General features: G+C 46.7%; 1 protein-coding gene across 1 annotated transcript in view; it reads left to right on the top strand.

The window, feature by feature from the left end:
• Positions 1-5,041: 5,041 nt before the first annotated feature.
• The window catches only part of LOC138516035 (protein NipSnap homolog 3A-like), a 178,656-nt gene continuing 159,624 nt past the window's right edge, over positions 5,042-24,073 (top strand). Inside the window, exon 1 of the mRNA XM_069630842.1 lies at positions 5,042-5,446. Within this exon, the coding sequence (XP_069486943.1) occupies positions 5,402-5,446 (45 nt within the window). The 5' untranslated portion in view covers positions 5,042-5,401. The remainder of the gene's footprint in view (positions 5,447-24,073) is intronic.

Raw genomic sequence — 24,073 nt, 5'->3', positions numbered from 1 at the left:
CCAGTGCAAAATGCTCTACAATTCTCAGTTACAAAGGAAGAGAGGCCTTCACAGAACCTCATATGTTACAAGGAGAAAGTCCCGGGAAGCAAACTAGTAGGTCACCAGACAGCTCTCAAAATGAGAATGGAAGCTGTGACAAACGCAATGCAACACAAGGGCTCCATCACAGATCAGTATCCTGAGCTATCCAAGGATTTGGGATGTTTCAAGGGAGATCCAGAACTCTCCATATTGATGGGTCCATAGTGCCGGTTGCACAACATCCATGAAGAATTCATATTCATCTCCAATCACACGTTGAAAAGGAGATCAAGTCCCTGTTAGAAGATGACATAATAGAACCAGCCAGTGGCCCAACCCCTTGGGCGTCTCATATTGTAGCAGTACACAAGAAAGGAAAATATGACCAAATACGTCTCTGCGTGGACATGCGACAAGTAATTAGGCATGAAAGATACCCCAGCATGCATCTGGATGACATGATAAGCCTCCTCAATGGAGCAAAGATGTTCACAAAGCTGGATTTAAACAAGATGCACCATCAGATAAAATTGGATGAGCAGTCTCGATATATCAATACTTTTGCCACTCACATTGGTCTGTTCAGATGGAAGACGTTGAGTTTCAGGATCTCTTGAGCTGCCGAGATCTTACAAGAGAGTATCAGGAAAGTCCTTTAACACTTAAGGAACTGCTTCAACTACAGTGACGATATCTTGGTATTCAGGGCCAATACTGAACAACACGATGCCGCCCTGCAGCAAGTATGCACTGCACTCATCCAAGCGGGACTGACACTCAATTTTTGAGAAATGCGCTTTTCATAAGACACACCTCAAGTTCTTTGGGCATATTCTTTTGCACAAAGGGATGAGTCCTGATCCAGGAATGGTGGCTGCGATCTCCAGAATTGCAGGTACACAAGACATCAGTGAAGTCAGATCATTCTTAGGAAGGGCAAGTTAATGCAGCCGTTACCTCAAGGATTTCACCACCCACAGTGCTCCACTCAGAGAACTCACTAAACAAGATATACAGATTCTGTGGTCTTCCGAGTGCAAAGAGGCATTCACACAAATCAAGAGCAGCAATGGAACAGCAAAACACATGGTGTATTGTGACCCGGACAGAGCTAACCTTGGACGCCGGTCCGGTGGGACTCCGAGCAATACTGGCGCAACACCACCAAGTGCGCGGATGCCCCAGGACAGGCCTATGCCAGTAAAAGCTTACCTGAAGTAGAGAAGAGATATTCTCAACCTGAAAAGGAAGGACTTGCAGTTGCATGTGCGTGCAAGCACTTTTAGATGTTTCTCATAGGAAAACCCTTCACAATAGTGATGGACCATCAAGCCCTTCTGGCCATATATGGAAATCCTCAGTGTAAGATGCCACCAAGGATTGAGAGATGGGGTTTAAGACAACATGATTTTAATGTCACAATCATACATAGGGCAGGGAAATAATACAATCCGGCTGACCTCCTGTCAACGGCATCCTCGTTCTATAGAAATGTCAATGGCAGAAGAATACATCAACTTCCTCACCCAGCAAGGACCTCCGAAGCCTCTATCAACTACGATGATAAAGGAGAGTAGCCTGGTGGACAGGGTATTAAGAAGACTGCAGGAGCTCATCTGGTCCAGGAGATGGAGAGAAATTGGCCTTGGAACAACTGGAGGTGAAGACCTCACTCAAGAACTACACACGTTCCGACATGTGAGAGATGAACTATCAGTGACAGCAGAAGGACTTCTTATGAGAGGACAAATTATCATACCCACTGACCTACGGCAGCAGGCCATGGAGCCGGCTCATGAAGGACATTGAAGGATGGTGGCTACAAAGAGGCAAAATAGAGAGACCGTGTGGATTCCGGGAATTGATGCGATGATGGAGAACACTGTAAGAGCATGTCACCTGGGCCAGGGCACATCCAAGGTAAACAACCCAGAACCTCTCTCAATGTCTGACATGCAGTACTGCCCTGGACGCACTCGGCCATTGATTTCTTTAGACCCTTCAGGGATGGGAAATACTGGATGCTCGTCATGGACGAGTACTCACGATTCCCACTAGTGCAACTGATCTCTTCCACTGCAGCCAGCACAGTCCTCCCTGAGTTGGACATCATATTTTCAGCCTGGTGTATTCCTGAGGTATTGAAATCAGATAACGACCCACCATTCAGCAGTCTGGACTTCACCCGATTCATGCAGCACATGAAGGTCAGCCCACTATTGCCTCAGGCCATTGGCATGGTGGAGAAATTCATGGGCAGCTTTAAGAAGGTACTCCAGCTAAACGAATTACAATACAGGTCCTCGAATCAGGCCCTGTTAAGCATGCTCTGCGACTACAGAAATTCCCTACATGGCACGACTGAACGATGTTCTCCTGAGCTGCAATTCAAAAGGAAGGTGAAGACAAGGATTCCTCACATTGCAAATTTTCCTGAACAAGATGTTCAAGGGCTTCTAGCGACAAAGGGGTCCAAGAAGCAACACATGAAAAACTACTCTGACGCAAGAAAGAAGGCCAAGAGTTTGATGTTGCAAACCGGTGACAAGGTTCTCGTGTGTAGGAGACAAGAAAGAGTTCAAGTTTGATCCCACACCAATGGTTATTCGCCACGTGAAAGGATCAACAATGACTGCCCGTTCTCCCGAAAGGGTCACCCGAAACATTTTCTATTTCAAGCTTACCATGAAAGGGAAGAAGAGAAAATGAGAAGGAAAAAATGGATGAAGATGGAGAGATCGTTACCCTGAATGGAAAGGACGCCCGGGAAGACAAAAATGCGTCCACAAGGCCCGTCATGCTCATTGAAGAGATGTAAGAGAGAGAAATGTAAGTTCAACGCTCTTTTGCCCGAATGTCATGACCCGAGCAGGACACGATTAACAGAAGCAGACGAGTCTGACTCGTCAGAGGACGCTGCACCAATGGGAGCTGCCCTGGCTTGCGCATTTGCGCAGTGTAAACTGCTGCGCTCGCAGTACGCTCGAGAAGAGAATAAAGAAATTTTGTACACACCCAGTCTCTGGGTTATTCTTTCCCGCGCTTTTTCTTCTTGTTCCCTCGCTGGGGCAAAGGGGGCTGCCTGTGAGTGTTTGAGCCCATCATCACATGAGCTCTGTCCAAGTAGGACAAGCAAGAATGCATGTTTTGATCCTGGTTCCAGAATGCACAGACAAGCAAGCTCATCCCTGCCTAACCTCTGGGTTTAGCCCGGAGACTCTGGGCCTCATCACGAGTTCCACCCAACTGTATTTGCTTTACCGCCTACCTGTCCAGCTGTATTACCGTTAGATCAAGGGTTGGGCGGTAAACGTAATTCCCCATTGGGTCCCTTGTCAGCGCAATTACCGCTGGCGGTATAACTGCAGTCATTGCGCTGAAAATCAGCATTTTTCTGGCGCTTTTACCCCAAGCTTAGGGCAGGGGGGTAAATGCAGCCATACTCATGTTTGGGCTACGGTGATAGCGTTACGTTACCACCGCATTTAAGGGCTACCGCCCTACTCATGATGAGGCCCTCTGTGTTTAAAAGCTCTTCTCTGGGGAAGAGCGTGGAGTCCCTGGGTTTTCAATCCTTTATACAGGTCTGTGATCGTTCGATCGTCAAACGGGCTTTCTAAAGTAAAGTAAGATGATATTGCCACCTTGTGGCTATAATAGTATATCAAATATACAGAAACGCCCAAGAAATAACCTGTCTACTAACATAGAAGAAACACAGACATAGTTTATGTCTGTGTATTGTGTAGGTGTCATTGGTATGACTTTGGAGCGTACAGATGATTATTTTCCTGTTATAAAGCACTCCAACATAATTACTCAAAGCAATGTATAGGGGTATAAGTGCCAGAATCAACTTAGAGGCTCGAAGGCTGTCTCCAAATGGAATGGCGTGTGGTAGTGTAAAAATAGTGAATGCTTTTTTTGTGGGCAGGGGCACCGTTTCATTTGGTGAAGTATTGTGCACATAGCCAATCACACAATCAATATAGTTTAAGGAACTGGAGGAATGAATGTAGTGCAACCTCCAACCGATACCTTACCGATTCCTGTTGCTAATGCCTTGCGCAGCCAACATAGCCCCCTGCCACATGGGGTGAGGCTTTTCCAGCATCCGTTGAATTACTTGTAGACTCAAATGCGAGTCATGTTGCTCACTATAACTGTTTCACAATAATTTTACTTGTAACTGGCATATTCTATTAATTCCTGCTAACGACTTGCGCAGCCGATGTAGCCCTTTGCGACATGGGGCGAGGCTTTTCTGGCATGAGTTGGACTACTTGTAACATCAAATTAGAGTTATGTTGCTCACTAGAACTGTTTCACAATAATGTAACTTCCAACTGGCTTATTCTATTTATTCCTGCTGCTAATGCCTTGCACAGACGGCATAGCCCCCTGCGACATGGGGTGAGGCTTTTCCTGCATGCCTTGGGTGAGCCACCGTTGTACCATTCCCCTTCTGGCTTGATGTGATCCCATACGTTTTACCATGTGGATTATGGGCCCAATTGCGCGTCAGGTAGTTCACCATTTCACAACAATGTAACATGTAACCTTTAACTGCCCAGTAACTTTAACTAGCACCTAAATGACTCAGGGCTTTGTGCACTGCTACACATGTAAACATTAAATAAATACAAAGGCAATTAACTTTCTTTAGGGGTGGCAGCTGTGTGGTGCATAGATTATAATACAAAAAGGTTTTCCAATGTAAAATCACATTTATCGCCTTCCACAGTAAAGTAAAAACTGCAATCCTGTTTCTAACGGCAGTTACAACTGAGTTTACCTTTTTGACATGTGGGCGGTGCCTTGTGCATTCGGGCGGAGTCACTTTGTGGCTGTGGGCAGGGCATACATCCCACGGTTTTTGATTTTCAGCAAACAATACTTCCCCATGGAATATTAATTGTAAGTAAACACACACGTGCCCCCCTACAGATTCACTTTGCAAAGAAAATAGCCCTTTCTCATTCACATACAAATGTAGCTGTTGGAGAATTGTCAGACTGAACTGAAAGGTCCCACTCGGAATAGGAAGGGAGGTTGGAAGAAATTCTTATCGATTCTTTACACGCACGAACAATATTTTGAAATCGGCGTAGATTGGGGGGAAGTGTCACAAAGCAAACAAACAATCTGCAAAGGCCATTTGAAAAAAAGGAAAAAGGAGCGCTGGGTGGCACAGCTGTGCGCGCCTCAATGTGACCCGCGGCAAGAGCCCCTCCTACTACTTCACGAGAGACATCGGCTGCGCCTGAAAGTCAAAGGAGAGGTTTCAATTCAATTTCAGGACCCTGTAGGATTTCTCTTGGTTTTATGGGTATTTATTTCCGAAACATATCCAGAGAGCGATAGGAACTACAATACCATGCTGGCATTACGGAGTTTGTTGCGCAAAACGCCGACGATACAGGTAAAGAACATGTTTTCCAGAGAAGGCTGATAGGGGGCAAGAACCTACGAAACTAAAATTCTCTGTAGGCACGACAATCCTAACTGCTACACACGTGTCTTTGATCTAATGACCTTCATCGTTTAAAGGTCGGTCGACCGTCCATTCACTTCCTCCGAAAACGTTATTTTGGATAGAAAGGGAAAAGGGATCCTTCAATCATAAACAGAGAGCTCTTATAAAGAACTAGAGCGCTAACATTCGAGCAATGAATGTGACAGCTATAGACGCCATGTTGGTGGATAAAACCTTACAAGCCCTAACTTTTTACGGCCGGTAGCAGTGTTTGTATTCAAAAATAGTTTTTCTCCTCTTTCATACTCCGAATCGCAGCAATAAGGGTTGGGGCCCTGACACAGACTATGATTCTGTTCTTAGGACAGGTGCAGCGGTGCAATTAGGCTAACATTGAGGGCGGGCCGCCGGGGAGAGGAGAGACGGAGGGTCGGGGTAACTCTCATTCATGCCGACATTCTGAAGCACATGGGAGGGCGATTTCGTCAGCAATCGGCAGAAATGAATTTCCCCATAGGAATGCATTGGGGTTAGCAGTGGTAGAAGTGTATGGTATTTGATGGAAAAAAGTTTGGAGGGGCGTGGTCAGAGGCGGGCCAACTGAAAGAGTGTAAAAGTGGGCGGGGCTAGAAAAAGCATAAATATTCTGATTGACTATTTAAAATTGGAGAGACTAGCTATTAAAGGTCACTACTCAAGAACAAGGGGGTGGCTTCCAAAATGTTCTTTTTTTTTCTTCAATTATGTAATTTTACCACTTTAGGGCTTGTTCAGGCCTGCTCCTGGATAAGAGGCGATAGAAAGAATATAGAGTAGTGTAAATGATGTGGAGAAAGAAGTATGTTTGTGTGTATATATTTGTGTGATCAAGCACCTAGTGTGCGGTGCAAAACACGCTGCCTTTTTTCCTTTCTCACACCATATGTTTTTTTTGGTCAAACTTTGTGTTGGACTGTGATTGTCTAGTCCGGGTCTTTATTTTCGCAGTGTGGCCAAGTTCGATCCCGGCACTTTGTGTGCCGTTTTGTGGCACAACTCCATTAGCCTACTAGAAGACATTCTTTAACTTAACGCTTTAAGCGTTATCACTCCACTCACCCAATCACTACATCGTCCGCCCAAAGCTTCCTCGTGTAAGCACAGCCAGGCAGCAGCAGTCGCAGATTGTGTGTATTTGTGTAGCAAAAGAAAAAAAGACACGCTAGTAAGCAGGCTCAGGGCCTGATTTACAAAAGCGTTTTTCAATGTGTAAACCCCATTGAAAAGCGCTTTGTAAAACAGGTCCTCTAGGTGGAACAGAGGCTAGACACTGTGTAAAGGCATGCTTCTCAATGTAAGTGGCGTTCGGATCTTATGTTTTTGAAATGGCGACACCTCCGTGGGGCACTAGTGGGGTGACTCCCTTTAAATCCTGACCCTACTTCCACAAAGCGAATCCTCCGGGCATGGCTCCACCCCAGAAAGCATCATACGCACCTGCAGCAATGCAGGCAAGGAATGAAATAAACTACTGAACTTTGGGAACCGTTCCTGGACCAAGTAAAAAAAGTAAGGGAATGATGTCTACTTTTTTTTTTTTTTTTTAAATAGTTCCCACCCACTTTGACCTCTGGGGGTTAGAATTATTTTAGGTGCGAGAAAGTGAAAAATCGCTTATTTTTCATTGAAAAATCAGGAGTCTCCTGCCTAAATTGGGAGGGTTGGCATGTATGAACTCATCAAATGTTGGGAGAGGGACTAACTGCAGAGACAGGGATGGAGCAAATTTACTTGAGTGGGGGCATCTAATTTTTTTTACACATTCTAATGATTTGACAATGGGCTCCCTCCCAACCTTATTTATATGGCCCCTCAGCGTTGAAAGCAGACGATTTTGTATTGGGTGGGTGCAAGCCCATTGAATTCTATGGGTGGGTAGCAGGGAGGCTTGGCAGGTGATTTAACTATATCTAATGTGGGGGATACCTGCCCAAAGGGTGTGAGTTGAGAGCTGTCGCCTGTCCTCCCTACCCTTTGAATCTCTCCCCTGACATGCAAGTACTAACACCCCATCATGATTTCAATTGCCTAAAAATGTATGCATACAAATGCAGTGCTAGCAATTCAAAATGCTTTAAATTAGTCATTGCAGAGCCTTTGCTAAGGGTGCAGATTCGGGCACCGTTCATTGTCTGTCTCCCATTCTGTCCTGCCATGGCTCTGTGGGTCAACCAGGACAAATCAAAATAAACGAAAATTTCAGGGGGCTAAAACCCAATCTGCCCAATGGTAGCTGCGCCACTGGTTAGATGCTTCACATCCTTTGGAATGACTGTGTTTCAAAGTGACTACCACCAGTGTTATTGGTTCTTTAAATACCGGATGAGCCGGCGGCCTGCATGAAGGCCGTATAAAGGCCCTGTTTGCGCCTAGGACCCCCTTCTTCACGACGAGCACCGAGGGTAGAGGGCAGGAGCCCCCCTCCTCTGATGCTGCCACGGACACCAGGCTGCATCCCCAAGCAAGCACAGACCGGCATTACACGGCCTGCCTGACCGTGTCGCAATCCTGTGCCTGACCTGCCCATGCCGGGCGCGACGCGGCACCACAGCGAGGCTGAGCCTCTATCTGGCCCTTATTTTGCATTCAGCATCCGCCGGCAGGCGGATGAGCCGGCGGCCTGCATGAAGGCCGTATAAAGGCCCTGTTTGCGCCTAGGACCCCCCTCTTCACAACGACCACCGAGGGTAGAGGGCAGGAGCCCCCCTCCTCTGATGCTGCCACGGACACCAGGCTGCATCCCCAAGCAAGCACAGACCGGCATTACACGGCCTGCCTGACCGTGTCCCAATCCTGTGCCTGACCTGCCCATGCCGGGCGCGACACGGCACCACAGCGAGGCTGAGCCTCGATCTGGCCCTTATTTTGCATTCAGCATCCGGCGGCAGGCGGATGAGCCGGCAGCCTGCATGAAGGCCGTATAAAGGCCCTGTTTGCGCCTGTTAGCGGCCTGGAGCGGTATTGAGCGTCCCCAGAAAACTCCTATAGGCAGAACTAGAATCGCATCAGGAGCTCAAACCGCCCGTTCTCCGCATGCCCTCGCCGCTTCTATCATCCAGTCTCGGAGCATGCATCTGCAAACATCTGCAAATAACGCTCACAGCATGAAGGTAAACCTATAGGCAAACGTTCAATATTATCCTTGCATGAGCTGCCTGATTGTCCTAGCATCCCCGCCCAAGACTGATTTCACAACTTCCATAGTACACCCCACCCATCGTCTGCCGTACCGCATTTCTGCTATCGTGATATCTCTAAGTGATCTGCTCCTCCATAGTATCACATATTGTGCCCCATGGTCATGTGCAGTCTCCCTTTGACCTATGCTGAGCCCTGTGTTGTGTCCCATGGTCGCCATTAGACCACATTTAACCTATGCTGAGCCTTGTGTTGTGCCCCATGGTCGCCATTAGACCACATTTAACCTATGCTGAGCCCTGTGTTGTGCCCTATGGTCGCCATTAGACCACATTTAACCTATGCTGAGCCCTGTGTTGTGCCCTATGGTCGCCATTAGACCACATTTAACCTATGCTGAGCTCTGTGTTGTGCCCTATGGTCGCCATTAGACCACATTTAACCTATGCTGAGCCTTGTGTTGCACCCTGTTGCGCCTTAGATGTGCTTTATTAGTGAATGCCTCACCTAGCCTATATGTGCCTTGTTAGTGAATGCCTCACCTAGCCTAGATCTGCCCTGCCACTAAATTACCCATTTGTGCCTTGCTAGTGAATGCCTCACCTAGCCTAGATGTGCCCCTCTACTGAATTGCCCATTTGTGCCTTGTTAGTGAATGCCTCACCTAGCCCATTTGTGCCTTATTGGTGAATGCCTCACCTAGCCTAGATGCGCCTTGCTACTGAATTGCCCATTTGTGCCTTGTTAGTGAATGCCTCACCTAGCCCATTTGTGCCTTACTGGTAAATGCCTCACCTAGCCTATTTGTGCCTCGCTACTGAACGCCCATATGCACCTTGCCACTGAATATCCATTTGTGCATTGTTAGTGAACGCCTTTACGTGCCTCGCTACTGAATGCCATATGCACCATGCCACTGAATACCCATTTGTGCCTTGTTAGTGAACGCCCCACCCTGCCTATAGTCCTAAGCACCCACGTGCACATATCTGGATTCACTAAAAATGCTGCATCCATTATTGCACTACAGCATTATAGCTGTTACTCTAAGTTTTATCACCATGACCCAAGAACACCTTACGGCATCTCCTGCTTCGATATCAGACCCGACCCTACATACGTTGCCCAACATAGTGACTAATAACCCTACCAACTCCCCACCAAATAATATTAGTACCAGAGGTGAAACCTTCACCTCCCTCCCACGCACCTTACCAGACAGAAATCTTAAACTTCGCGCAAGACTCGCACAACTATATGAACCACCTACAAGAACCTTACCATCAACCAACCTAAAAACAAATTACCCACATAAACCACACCAGACGGTAACAACAAATGTCACTACAATCAAAACACAAAAGTTCAAGACCTCAGATACCAACTTAACTACCCCTAGCCAAGCAAACATGCCTAAAGAGACGCTAGTACTCAAAGGAGCGCTCCTTAATGCGAGATCACTTGTCGCCCATGCCCTTGACATAGCCGACCTCATTACAGAACACAATCTGGACTTCCTGGCAGTAACCGAGACCTGGCTACATAACGCAGCTGGACCATCGCTAATGCCAGCCATTCCAGAAGGCTACACCATAACAAGACAAGATAGGGATGGCACACGAGGTGGTGGAATTGCCATCATCTCCAAATTGAGCCTCTCTCTCAGAACACCCCCTCCTCAAATCCTACAATCCTGTGAAAATATCTTGGTTAAATTCCAGATAAATAACATACAAACCCTCACCATCCACTTAATTTATAGACCCCCAGGTCCTCTCGGTACCTTCGACGAGGACTTGCATAGCCTAATCACCAACAACCTTAAACCTACCTCCCAGCTTCTATTATTAGGAGATTTTAACCTTGGCTTTAATGATCCTATGGACAAACAAGCCTCAGACATAGCCAATACCATCAATGCATCAGGCCTGTCTCAGAAAGTCAACAGACCCACTCACTCCAAAGGGAGACCACTAGACTGGATAGCAGATTACAACTGCACAGCTTCTATCACTTCCATCTCTCCCCAATCATGGACAGATCACTCTCTCATAACCTTTAACCTATATACAGCCAGACCCTCTCCGACGGTCCCATTGTTAGCACCTCCTTGTCTAACCAGAAACAAAAAAAGTATTACAGCGGAAAAAGTCACTTCTCTAAAACATCCCCACTAGAAGTAGAAAAAATCATTCTTTCACTCAAACCATCTAACTGCAAGGGCGATACTTGCCCAGCACAGTTAATAAAAGACGCTGCCAGAGACCACTCACCATTTATTTCTAAATTAATCAATGCCTCCTTCACATCAGGCACTATCCCAGCCAATTTAAAACACTCCTGGGTGCTCCCACTTCTCAAAAAACAGACCTTAGACCCACCTATCCCAACCAACTACCGCCCCATTACCACTGTGCCATTCCTCCTCAAAATATTGGACAAAGCCGCCTATATTCAGATACAAAAGCACCTTGACTTGTATAAGCTCCTAGGAGCAAGACAATCTGGTTTCCGTCCACTTCATGGAACAGAAACCGCCTTAATTGATTTAAAGACGCAGGTCGACGAGCTGAGGGATGGAGGAGGAACAACACTCTTGCTCCTACTTGATCTCTCAGCAGCATTCAACTTGGTTGATCACAAGGTACTCTGCAAACACCTGGACTCTGCTGCCCATTTCTCTCCTGAGGCCATCAAGAGGCTAGAATCTTTCCTCAGCGAAAGAACAATGAGAGTTTTTTCCCCTTCGGCCGCAGCTGACCCTACCCCTATATTATGTGGTGTTCCCCAGGGTTCCTGTGTCTCGCCTACCCTATACAATATCTTCACCAAACCCTTGTTCGATGATCTGGACCTTCTGGGTATCACCTACACTAACTATGCAGATGATACACAGATTCTCCTCCCGCTTTCTGGGGATCATAGGAAGGACTCGGAATTGGTGAACAGGGTATATCTCGTTGTTCAAGCATGGATGGCCACACATGGCCTGTGCTTGAATGACGACAAGACGGAGTTGATAATCCTGGGAACACATATGAACACCAAAAAATTAGGTCAGGAATTCTCCTCCTTCAACATTGATGGAAATCCTATCAGGGTCTCCAAGGAAGTAAAAACCCCTGGTTTCTACTTGGATTCCACACTATCATTCGACAAACAACTAAAATCCTTGGCCTCCACCACCGCCTACACCTGCAAACTGATAAGAGCAGGTAAGCCTTTCCTCTCTAATGACAGTTGCATGATCTTGGCTAGAGCACTTATCCTCTCCAGGATCGACTACTGTAATGCCCTTTACAGTGGCGCCAACAAATCTACCATCCAGAAACTTCAAATGCTCCAAAACAATGCCCTGCGAGCAGCGCTTGGCATAAATAAAAGAGCACACATTTCCACCATTAGACGTCAACACAAATGGCTATCTACAAACCACAAAATTCAATTAAAAATGATCTCCTTGACTCATAAAGCTCTTAACAACGCCGCCCCAAGCTACCTCACGAACAAAATACAAAAAAAAACCTCCATCAGACCTATTAGAGCTACCAACACTAACTGTCTGGTAGTACCTAGATTTAAACTAACCACGGTCGGTGGGAATAGTTTCCCTGTGAAGGCGGCTAAAACCTGGAATCTATTACCCAACAATCTAAGAGCAGATCAGACGTACCCACTATTCAGAAGGAATGCTATCCAATATCTTATCTCCAACAACCACTAGATATAGGTTTATAGTATTCCCAGACCTGACACTGGTCCCTCTCCTCTGTCTCACGATATGTTATGCGTACCATCTTCTATGTAACTCATCGACCTGCACGATGATGGTCCTGCACATTTGTATACTATTACTGTATCTTGTATAATATGTATAACTTGTATAATATCTATAATATCCATTACTGTATCTTGTATAATATGTATAACTTTTACTGTATCCTGTATAATCTGTAATGATGTAAGCTTCGCATTATCCTACCTGCTGCGCCCTTCTACCTATGGGTCTGGAGCGCATTAGAAATAAAACAAACAAACAAACAAACAAACCATCTATACAAATACATTATAGTTTAAGAAATTGATGGTCTATTTTATTAAATGATCTGAATTTTTGAATCGTGCAATATTGGAACAAAATCAGTACAAGAAAGTCATAGAATGAATACAAAATAATTGTAAAAATCGGAATAGCGCAAAGACAATCTTTAAAGAAATTTATGTTTTTTTAATTAAATAGTATGGATTTTATTGTAATTATCCTAAATGGAAATGTAAAAGTTATAACTTTTTATAACTAAAACATTAAAAAAAAATTAAATTATCTGTCCCTCTGCTGGGAAGAACCTTTTGCAAATTACAAAATAACAGTCAGCGTCACAGTCTATGGCAGGTTAGGTGATCTTGCAATGTTTGAATAGGAGAAAGGAAATTCTTGCTCTATATATAAAAGTGAAATCTTTATATATATTTGGCACTGTGCAGTGGATTACAGCACAGCACGAACTCATGACGTAAAATTGGATGTCTGTGGCATGGCCCTATTGAAGTCAATGGAAATTACAACATTTTTGTTTTGGGGCAAAGGTTTTCCTGAGCAGGTGAGTATTTTGGAGTCTATGGCATTATGGAGCCTGCTGTGAAAGTCAAATCAGTCTTGGGGAGTTGGCACCCTCTGTAACCAGACATACCTCTCAACCTTTTTAGTCTCAAAGGCAGATCAAATCAGATATTTTTGAAGGGTGAGAGCCCACTGAAGTTGAGACTTGTCGTTAGCATGAACTGAGTCCAGGGCGGGTGACCGCCTCAAAATGCAGGTGAGTTGAGACCATAGGTCTCAACCTTTAGTGGCCCAAGGACGGGTGAAAACACTGATTTGGTTTTTGGTGGATGAAAGCCGATTGACTTATATGGGCGTGTAAGGGGCCTGGCAGGTTAGAAAACTGCTTACATGGCGAGTGACGACCCCCAAAAGCATGTGAGTTGACAGGTCTGGTTGAAACAGTGATGGGGGTTAGCAATCGGTGGGTGGCCCATCAGACTCTACACCTATTATTATAAATGCTACCCTCACAATTTTATGTTGTTGCTGAAAATATTTTTCACCTTTTATGAGCATGCAGCAGCAAGGAAGATGTCCTTGGTTTCCCTTTCAGTATTTCAGAAAATATTGCCCTTTTTACTCTCTGCCTCCTAAAGTATTCTCCAACCAATGTTAGTCAAATTAACTAGACATCATTCATGATGGGGAAAGCAAAGCTACAATAATGCTCCTTTTTGTTTAACGTAAGGATATATGTTTGTCATTTTGGTTTATAAGGCATCTCTATGAAACAGAGTATTATTTTAACTCTTTAAAGACGTACATTATCACATATTATCAGCTAAATGTGATACAATATGTGTTCAAGTTTTTGGAGTTCAGAATATTCTCAAATATTGGCTTCAACTCTTAAGTAAATGGTATGATCCTGGGAAAATCATTTCAGATTACATTTCTGGGTCTGCCAAAAATGGAACACTAAGTAAGGGTTTTGTGCTGTGGGGATGAGGATGTAGGGTGCCAGGTATGGGTCTTTTGCCAGATCATCTTGTGTTTGTCTCTCTTTAAGAGCCAAGTGTGAAGGCATCATGAAGCAAGACACAGGCAACAGATTCAAAGTTCAAACAGAACTTAAATGTCAGGATGGTTGAAGGCCTAACTTTCCCTATTATAAGGTGGGATTTCCCTACCTAAAAAAACCAAGGATAGTTTGAGTCAGAAAGTTCAACTTAAAAGTCTGTTTGTGTCCAAAACCTATACTTGCCCTCAGAACTAAAGCTAGACAATGTGTAGGGATGTCAGCAATACAAGAAATAGTGTTCCAAATCAAGTTCTGTGCTTCTTCCAGCTCCTGGCTTACTTTTCAGCTCCACTTCCCCAAGTTCAAAATAGTTTCACAAAAGTCTCCGGATTTCCTTTCACAAGTTCAAGACGGTTCCACAACACTTCGGGGTTCCTATCCCCAAGTTCAAAACAGTTCCACAAAGTTACAGGGTTCCCTTCCCTAAGTTCAAGACAGCCAATTTCTACTTATTCTCCCTCTTTCAATATTCAAAAAAGAGCTCCAGATCAATTCTACACTTCTTCTGGTTTCTTAACAGTTCAATCAGATTTCTTTCTCCTGTTTCACTTCGGCAACCTCTGTGGCTTTCACAATTGGGGTTCCCCTGATATAGGGGCAGTGGTCAAACCAGACGATCCTCCCATTACAGGTTGCGCAACCAGGAACCCTAGGCTCTCTTGCCCACACAGGCTCTTCTGTATCTTTACCTGTGTGATGGTTCACACTCACTTGGCTTCTCCTTCTCAGCCTCTTGGCTTTACCCCAATGTGTTCTTTCCTCTGCCAGTCTTTGGCCTTGCCACAATGTATTTTCACATATAGTTCACTCTGTTGTGGTTTCGTTCCTTTACCACCTTGCTTTCGTGCTCTCTGGCCATCTTCCATACTTGCTTTCTTCTGTGTTTCATACGACTCAGGCTTTGCTTTCAATAGGCAGTATATGAATTTCACACACACTTGTCATCAGGTTATAGCTTTGCCAAAAGCTTTCATTTAGTTTGGTATTCAATATCTGTGATCTTTTAATCTCCCGTTTGCATGTTATATCGTCCTTCTTTCTCTCCACCGGTTGGTTTGGGTTAATTTCATCTTGCGCATGCTTTTTCATTCATTCATTATCTATTTTGGTTTTCCCACAGCCCCCAGGAGCATCCCGGTTTGAGTGATCTTCCCTCTTCACTCACCGGTCTCTGGCGTCTCCTGGTGGCAGCTGTGCTGTGCTTTCGGTTTGGGCTCCGCCGACAAGTTTTCCTTTGACGGCAAGCCCCGATCGCACTTCAGTTTCTCTCTGTATCCCAGGGGCAACTCTGCTTTTCTCTCTGCGGACGCTGTCAGTTACTTTCCTTCTTTCTTCAGTGTCCACAGCTCTGGCTGTGGACCTCTGACCATTTGAGGCTCCCATATCTGTGGGCTTCTCACAGACCGCCTGGCCCTTGGCCCCACAGCTTCTTGGGGTCACCTGCTGGCATCCTGGCTCTCCTGCAGGACCCACCTCAGTTGCCTCCTCGTATTCAGGATTCCCAGATGGTCTCTTTGCTGCTGGTGTCTTCCTTTTTTATACACATGAAACCACTTGACAGGTTGCAGGTGTGTGTCCCAATTGGTAATTGCCTGGTTGCAATTAGTGGAGCGCTTGAGACATGTCTGACCTTTACAACACTCTGCAGGTCTCTTCCTCGTCTCAGTACTATAGTGGTGAAATTAGTTACTCGTGTTCACTACTCCTAGTCGTCTCTTCCTCGTCCCAGTACTATAGTGGGTTAAATGAGGGGAATTAAGGGAAGATGGTTTGCAATAGTCCTTGAAGGAAAGGGGGGGGGGAGATTGGCTCTCATAAGAGAAAGGAGGATACACTTTCTCGTCTGCCGACCTCCCATTGTTCGTCCTTCTGCTAATATTTCCGACTCCAGCACTGCCACCTACCTTCTCGGTCATCCGACCCATGAAGTGTGTCAGTTGAGGCTTTCCAGGGTACTTCTCCTCATCTGGCACCTTTGGCTGACTCACCCTGACACAGCCCTCTCTAACCTTCATCTCTCTATCTCTAACACTCTGGGTGTCCTTGCCCTTGTCATGAGGATCCGCTTGAAGCCCAAATCCCAAAAGTGCAACTCTTGGTACGATTCCGACCTCACCGCCCTTAAACGCAAGGGTAGGGCTACGGAGAGGGAGTGGAGGGCATCGGGCGCACCCCCTGACAAACTGGCCTGCCGCCTGCTCCAAAGGCATTACAGGCTCTCTGTCCTCTCTAAGAAGAGAGCCAACATCCAAGCCCACATCTCTGTGGCATCTAACAACTCAGCCGAACGTTTCAAGATCTGCAAGGAGCTGGTCAATCCTGCTGCAGTCTCTAACTCTCCTGTTCCCTCCCAGGCCCTCTGCACGGTATTGGCCTCTCATTTCACTACTAAAACTCAGGACATCCTGTCCACCCTCTCTTCCTCTACCTCCTCCTCTACCACTCCTGGCCCGTCTGAGGCCGTCTCTCCTCCTCCTTTCTCCTCCTATCCCCTGTTCACCCCTGACAATGTTTCTAAATAAGTCTGATCTATGAAAGTCTTGTCAAAGCAGGTTCTCCCCTGATCATCCAGAACAATCAAGGACCACATCGACACCCTTGCCCCAGCCTTGGCCGATTTCTGCAATCACTTCTTTGCCACTTGAACTTTCCCCTCCCCCCATAGCACTCTCTTGTGCACCCCCTTCTAAAGAAGCCCTTGGCCGATCCTTCTTCTCCGGCTAACTATCGCCCGATCTCCATCACTCCTTTCCTGGGCAAACTCTTGGAAAAGCTGGCCATCTCCCAGCTTAATCTACATACTGAATCTATTGGTTGCCTCCATGACCACCAGTTTGGATTCAGAGCTGGCAGAAGCACGGAAACCGCTCTCCTGAACACCCGTGAAGACTTGCCCTCCAATCTTGACTCTAATCTCCCTTCTGTCCTCATTCTCCTTGATATATCCTCTGCTTTTGACACGGTTAACCATACCATCCTGCTCAATCGTCTCCAAAACAACCTTGTTATTACTGATCAAGCCCTGGCCTGGTTGACCTCCTTTCTCACTGACCAACCCTCTCAGATCCAACTGGGGTCTTTCCTCTATTCTTTCTATCTCTCTACTTGTGGTGTTCGCTAGGGGTCTAACCTCTCTTCCGCCCCGACTCTTCAACCACTACCTGGCACCTCTTTCCCATTACATTGCTATTTTCTGCTTCAATTTTCAATGTTATGTGGATGACACTTAGCTCTCTTTCAGGCTCCCATAAGCCACCTCTGCTTCTTCTCTCAAACCAGACTGTCTGCCCATAATTCAGGAATGGTGTGTCACCAATGGTCTCTGCCTTAATGCCAGTAAGACTGAGATCCTCCTCATCAGGACACCCGCTCCTTCCTTCCCTCTCTCTCTCTCTGGCCACCCACTGTGGGCCCTCATCCTGCTCCTGCCTGTGAGGCTAAGAACCTTGGTGTCCTCTTCGACTCTACCCTCTCCTTCTCTCCTCACATCTCTGACGTCTCTAAGAAGTCAAACTATCAGCTGCACCTCCTCAGAGGTATTCTTCCTTTTCCCACTTTCCCCCAGAAGTTCACTGTCTCCAGAGCTCTGGTCCTCTCTAGGATGACCTATTGCAACAGCCTCTTTCTAAATCTTCCTGCCTCTACTCTTTGACCTTTACAACTTATCCAGAACAGGACTGCAAGACTTGTCCTTGGCCTCAAGCCCAGGGATCCTATCTTTCCAGCTCTGAAATCTCTTTGCTGGCTCCCCATGGCTGCAAGGATCAACTCTGCACCATCCACAAGGCTTTTTGGGGCCTGGGACCGCTGTACCTCCAACTTTCTCTTCCAAAACATCTTCCTTCTTTAGCTCTCCGCTCATCCACCTCCAATTCTCTGAGGGTCAGACACCTCTCTCCAAGCAGAGAGTCAGGGGCAGCTCTATCTCCTTGGCTGGGGCCTCTCTCTGGAACAGCCTCCCTGCCTCTCCCAAACTTGAGCAGAACCACCTCCGGTTCTGGAATCTACTCAAGACCTTCCTTTTCGCTTCCGCTTTCTCTCTTCCTCTCCACTGCTGATGCACCGGACTGCTCCACGCACTGGTCACATGGTCACCCTCTGAACTCGGGCCCAGGCTCCTGCATGTCCAGTTGCCCTTGCACTGCCTCTGGGCTCCCCAGCACTTAAGGGTTTGTATCTGCAACCCTACAGTCCCTTCTCTCTGCACTTATGAGCAACCCGCGGGCTGCACTTGTGAGTTAACTGCACTTCCCCCTTTGCCTACCCCCTGGCCCTTCTCCCCTTCCTTCTTCCCTGCACTTGCGTGATCTGAATAACACAAGGCCTAGTAAGATCGTTATTTTTTTCCTCCCTTTGTTTCCCCTCTCCTTGTCTTGACGTGCCTAGAAACACTTGTGTACAGGCACGTTATAAATGCCACATCATATCATATGATATCATGCATGGTCAATGTGATTTGACCAGGCTCACACAATTTAAGCAAGTGCCCTAATTGAAATGTAGGCCTCGCTTCTCACTTTGTAAAACGTTAGGCCTCTGTAATACATGTTTCTATTTGGGCATTGTTATTTTCTAAGCCTAGGTCGCCACACTTGTCCTCCCTGCCACTACATTCTCTAAGACCAAACAACTAGCACCCTACATGCACTAGCACAAACAGCGACAAATTAAAAATAATCATGATGTGTTTAACACTGGCCATCATTACGAGTTCGGCGGAAAAATGGCTGAATTACTGTTACCCCCGAGCATCCTGGCAGAATTTCTGCTGAATCATAAGTATGCGGGCACGCGCGCCACCCATCAGCGACAACATCAATTGTGCCGCAAAAGCGTACACCGACGGTAAGTCTGCCAATTTTCAGCAGAACTACGGTTACTGCTGTATTTTGACAGAATTACTGTACGGTAATTACCACTGAACAGGAAGTCGTCATGATGCGAACAGAAGTTCTCTGGTGGCCATCTTTAAAATCAAAATCCAGTCTTAATCACCATTATGGAAGTGCCATCCACCCCCAGAAGGCACAATAATCATGTCAGGAGGCAAGGCAAATGTGCCTGGAATGTGGCAACGCAAGCAGAAATTCACTGAGCAGGAGCTCATGTGCTTGCTGGGCAGGTGGTGGCCAAGGCAAAAGAGCTGTACGGGTCACAACACCTCAAAAAGGTGGTAGCCATAGGACATGTCCCACGAGGCAGTGAGGACATGTGCAAAAGGTGGAACAACCCCAAAGCTCGAATCCACACTCTCATCTCCAACCACTGTCGGTAGACAGCAGCCACTGATGGAGGAACTGTTGCCCCACTGCATCTGAAACCCTGGGAGGACGGGGAGCAGCATCCTCCACATGGCAGCCCTGGAGGGCGTGGGATCGCTAGAGGTCAGAGCCAGCAGCCAGGAAGACCCCAGTGAGTTCATGGGTGAATAATGGGCCCCATGCACAACAACACAAATAGCATGTTGACATACACATACTTGCATCCAGCTGAGACTAACTCAGACAATGTACAAACATTCAATGTGACATGGCAGGACAGTACATCAGGAGGCATGGAAGGCCTGAACCCCAAAATGTAGAAGGAACGGGCCATGTTGTAAGAAGCATTGGGTGTCTGTTCATGATACTTGCTGTTCCATGGTAGTTGTCTAACATGGAACAGCAAGTATCATGAACAGTCACCCAATCACAAGTCACATCCCCACCACCCCTATAGCGAGCATGCCAAGCACCCATGTACAGACATATCAGCCAAACTGCTCACACACACGTAACATATGGCACTTAATCAACACCTATAGATGTGCGGCTCAAACGTACAACTAGCCCAACAGCCAGTAGCTGTAAGGCCTGCATGAAGATTGTATCCCACCTAATTTTGCACTCGCACCGCCATAGCTAGCAAGGTATTTCATAGCTAAGAGTACAACAGGATACATATGCATTATTGGGCCTGACCTACATGGGCACACATTACCTTGCACAACTGTGAAGCACATGACACCGCAGTCCAAGCAATGCACACATTCTCGACTGTCCATATGCACACACACCCATAAAGCTAGTAAACCATCATACTGTCTGCCACATGAAGGCCCCCATGGGGCGGTAGCACACTTTGACCAGATAGTAGATAGAACACTACATGAAAAATCACCCTACTAAATTCCATAAAGGTATGGATGCACTATTTCCTGTCTCGCAACAGGCAAACAAGACAACCAGGACCCTATGGAAGGCAGCAGCAACTCCAGCACACCTGCCCCAGGAACTTGCAAAAAGGGTAAAGTCCATGCTGCACTCACGAAGGGAACTGCCCACAAGACCGCCAAACACCACAGTACAAAGGCACTGCTGCTGCCACCTCTGGGGGCACCGGCAAACCTGGCTCAGTCGTGCCACCAACTCCGGTCTTTACGAAGGCTGCAGGACCTCCCACCACTTCTGGGCAGTCTGACGACCAACCCATCCACACAAGTGCCAACTACATGCAGGCACGTCACCAGGCCACTGCACCCGCTGAGTCTGCTACCACTGCCCCAACCTTTGCAGCTTCCCCTGTGAGGCAGATATCCTCGGACATATCGCCCCTGCCCAGCCTATAGCCCATGCAGTCCAAACCTTTCCCCTTGTCTTCTTGCCGTACGCTCCGTTATCACTGTCCCGAGGATATGGATTCCCAAACTCAGGATGAAGAGGAGCAAGGAGGCCAGGCATTGAAGGAAGGTGCCCCAATCCGTCTCCCAGGCCAGTGCAGGAACACACCCTCAATGCCACCTGGGAGAGGCTCGCCCAGATCGAGCAGCGCCAGGAGGCAATGCAGCAGATGGCCCAGGACCAACTGGGACACTCTCAGGCGATGTGTGATGCTGTGCTCAGTGCCTCCAGACAGGTGGCCACTTCCCTGGACCGTCTGCGTTGGTGTGCAGCAGACGCCACTGCCAGCAACACCCTAATGAGCCAAAGGATACGGGAGTTGGCTGAGCACTAGTCTGCCACACCTGAGACAATGTCCAGGGCCTTCACCCTCACATTGCAGCACCTCCAGGGCAGTGAACCTGACAGTTCCATGTCGGCCACCCCTATTCAGGGATCAGTGGCAAGCATACCACCAAGGCGCTGCCAGCACCGCACAAGTCATGCAACCACACCTACAACAAACGGGGATAAGGGAAGAAGGTAGTGGACACTTTAATGGGACAGACTGGAGACCACAGGGTGTGGGGAGAGTGATGGTGTTGGGGATGAGGGTTTGGGGAGGGTGAGGTGTTGGGAGGGTGATGGTTTTGGTGATGATGGTTTGGGGAGGGTCATTATGTTGGGGATGAGGGTGTGGGGAGAGTCATGGTGTTGGGGATGAGGTACATAGTTGTACAATAAATCACTTTGTACCACAGCAATTGAATCCAGTGCTTATTTCATTAGAGTGATATATGTGAATACAGTGGCAGTTAAATGTACAGTGATGGGTGAAGAATGTTGGCCCTCTATTAGGCAGAACTATATGCAGTACCCTTTGGGAATACCACACACACAATTAAGACTACAAGTGACAGTACAAATTCACCTTTGGTCCAACCCTGTACTACACAGTAAAGTGGTAGCGATGGATGAGCAGCCAGACTTATCTCAAAAGTAAAGTGAGCAATAGCAATAGTTACACAAAGGACAGCAATTACTATGGTTAAAACAAACACTGACTCAAGGTTTCTGAGTAAACGAATATACATTTATTTACACATCAGTTGTAAAACAATTCACTAAGTAAAGCAGCAGAAAAATCACACTCTTAATACACTAGACAACACCTGATGAATTCTGGACAAGTTAATCCCAAAATGAAGTGTGAGCAAAATGGCACTCCAGTAATTTAAAAGGGAGGGAAAGACAAGGTTATACAAAATTAAGCAGCACCAACAAGTAAGTAGGAAGGGCAATCTAGAAAAGGCTTGCTACAATGAGGATTCAAATCAATAGGCCTGGGCCAATGTTAATGGTACAGAGTCTTTGCAGAGGATCACACAGTTCAGAGTAGTTTGCGGTTAAGTCTTTGCCAAGAGTTCGAAACGAAGTTGGTCGGAAGAAAAGGTACTTAAAAGAGTAGAGAAGGACAAGCCCTCGGATTGGTGAAAGATTTCAAACACTTTCACTGCGGTTGGACGGAACAAATGACCGGGTTAGAACAGTACCTTAAATGAAGAAGAAGGCTGTAGCTGAGGCAGACGTTCCTGGCAGATCCTGCAGGATCACGGTTCCTGAAGCTTTCGGACTGACGCGAAGTAGGAAGACTGGAGGGTCCTGCACTGCCCAGGGAAGAAACTAGCAGCAGAGCAAAGCAATGAAAAAAAGGTGCGCCCCTTAAAACCCAAACAGGGTCCGGTCCTCCTGGCTATCTGGTTCACTGCAGCTGTGCACAGCAAATTCGACCAGGGGAGGGAGGCCTTGCTTGGTGTTTGGTGAACTGGTCGATCCACCCAGCTCAAGGGAAGAAGATTCCTTGCAGATCTTCTCTGTCGTCGAAGTTTGGAGATTCGGACTCGCAGCAGGGCTTCACCGGGAGGTTCAGTCGTGGTAGTGGTCCTCTTCTTTCAGCTTCTCTTGGCGACTCTGCCTTCCAAGCCCCAGAGACCTGCTTTTTGTGCAATTTTCCCCCATTCACACAGCCTGGCTGTCAATCATACAGCAGGGTGCCTGTCCTGGCGGAACAGTCACCACAGCCAATCATACAGAGTGCGACATGGGTCTCCAAGGAGACCCTGTGCAGGGAGTCTCAAACCCCTCCCTCACATCCTGTCCCCCTCAGACATTTAGGCGCATAAGGAGGGCTTCTGTGCAGAAGTCCACCAAAGGACTGCAAACAAAGCAACCAAACCTGGTTTGGTGTGCAGAGTAAAACACGAGAAAGACCTTTACATAAAGAAATGGCGAATAAACCCAGCCGGAACCAAATAAAAGTAAATGGGGTCCAGCGGATTTAAGTTTGAGGCTACTAACTTAGCCTAAAACAGTACCAAGGCTATTTACATATACTGCGGTAGGAAAAATAGGGTAGATGCCACTGCCACCAGCCAAATCTTAACGAAAGGAGAACGAAATAAGAGAGACAGACAAAAAGGGATAACTATTAACCCTTTCCAGTACTCTATGGAAGATAGTTTGTACCAGGTCTTTGCATTTAAAAAGACTAATAATGTCAATGGAAACTTTACATGTTCTGCGAGACAGTAGTCTGTCCCAGAACATGGAGTTTAAATTGGGAAGTCTGAAAAAGACAACCCTGTGTCACTGCACTAAAGGTGCTGTGTGACACACAGTAAAAAGATGATGCCTATGGAGTAGGTGAGGCTCCACATTCTAGGAACACACAAATGTTAAACACACACAGTAAAACACATGTAAGAGTGGGAAAAAGGCTCACACTCTTACCAGGTGAAAAAAATAAATCCTAGAAATCCAGCAAAGCTGCTGAGGGACTCAGTAGGTAAGGGAAATTAGCCATTCTGAAGAATCCTCCCTAATACCCTCTACTCGGTCTTAACAGACAGAACCAAAATGCTGTGGTGATCTTGGCAAGGGCAGCATAATTATAGACCAGTCTCTAAGCACCGGACCGGGATTCGGACCTGTGTTACGCTGTGTTGTCTTGCTTCCAAGTGAAACGCTCTGGCCCATACTTGTTTTCTTTTAGTCCTAACAACCATTTCATATTTTTTTTATATCGTTTTACATAAAATAGTACTTTTGGTGAACTACTGGTGGCTGTAACTCTA

Source organism: Ambystoma mexicanum, chromosome 6q (genome assembly GCF_040938575.1).
Source record: "Ambystoma mexicanum isolate Mex_15411 chromosome 6q, UKY_AmexF1_1, whole genome shotgun sequence".
Lineage (NCBI taxonomy): Eukaryota > Metazoa > Chordata > Amphibia > Caudata > Ambystomatidae > Ambystoma > Ambystoma mexicanum.
Note: the sequence above shows the minus strand (reverse complement) of the source record. Positions and strands in the feature narration are given on the sequence as shown.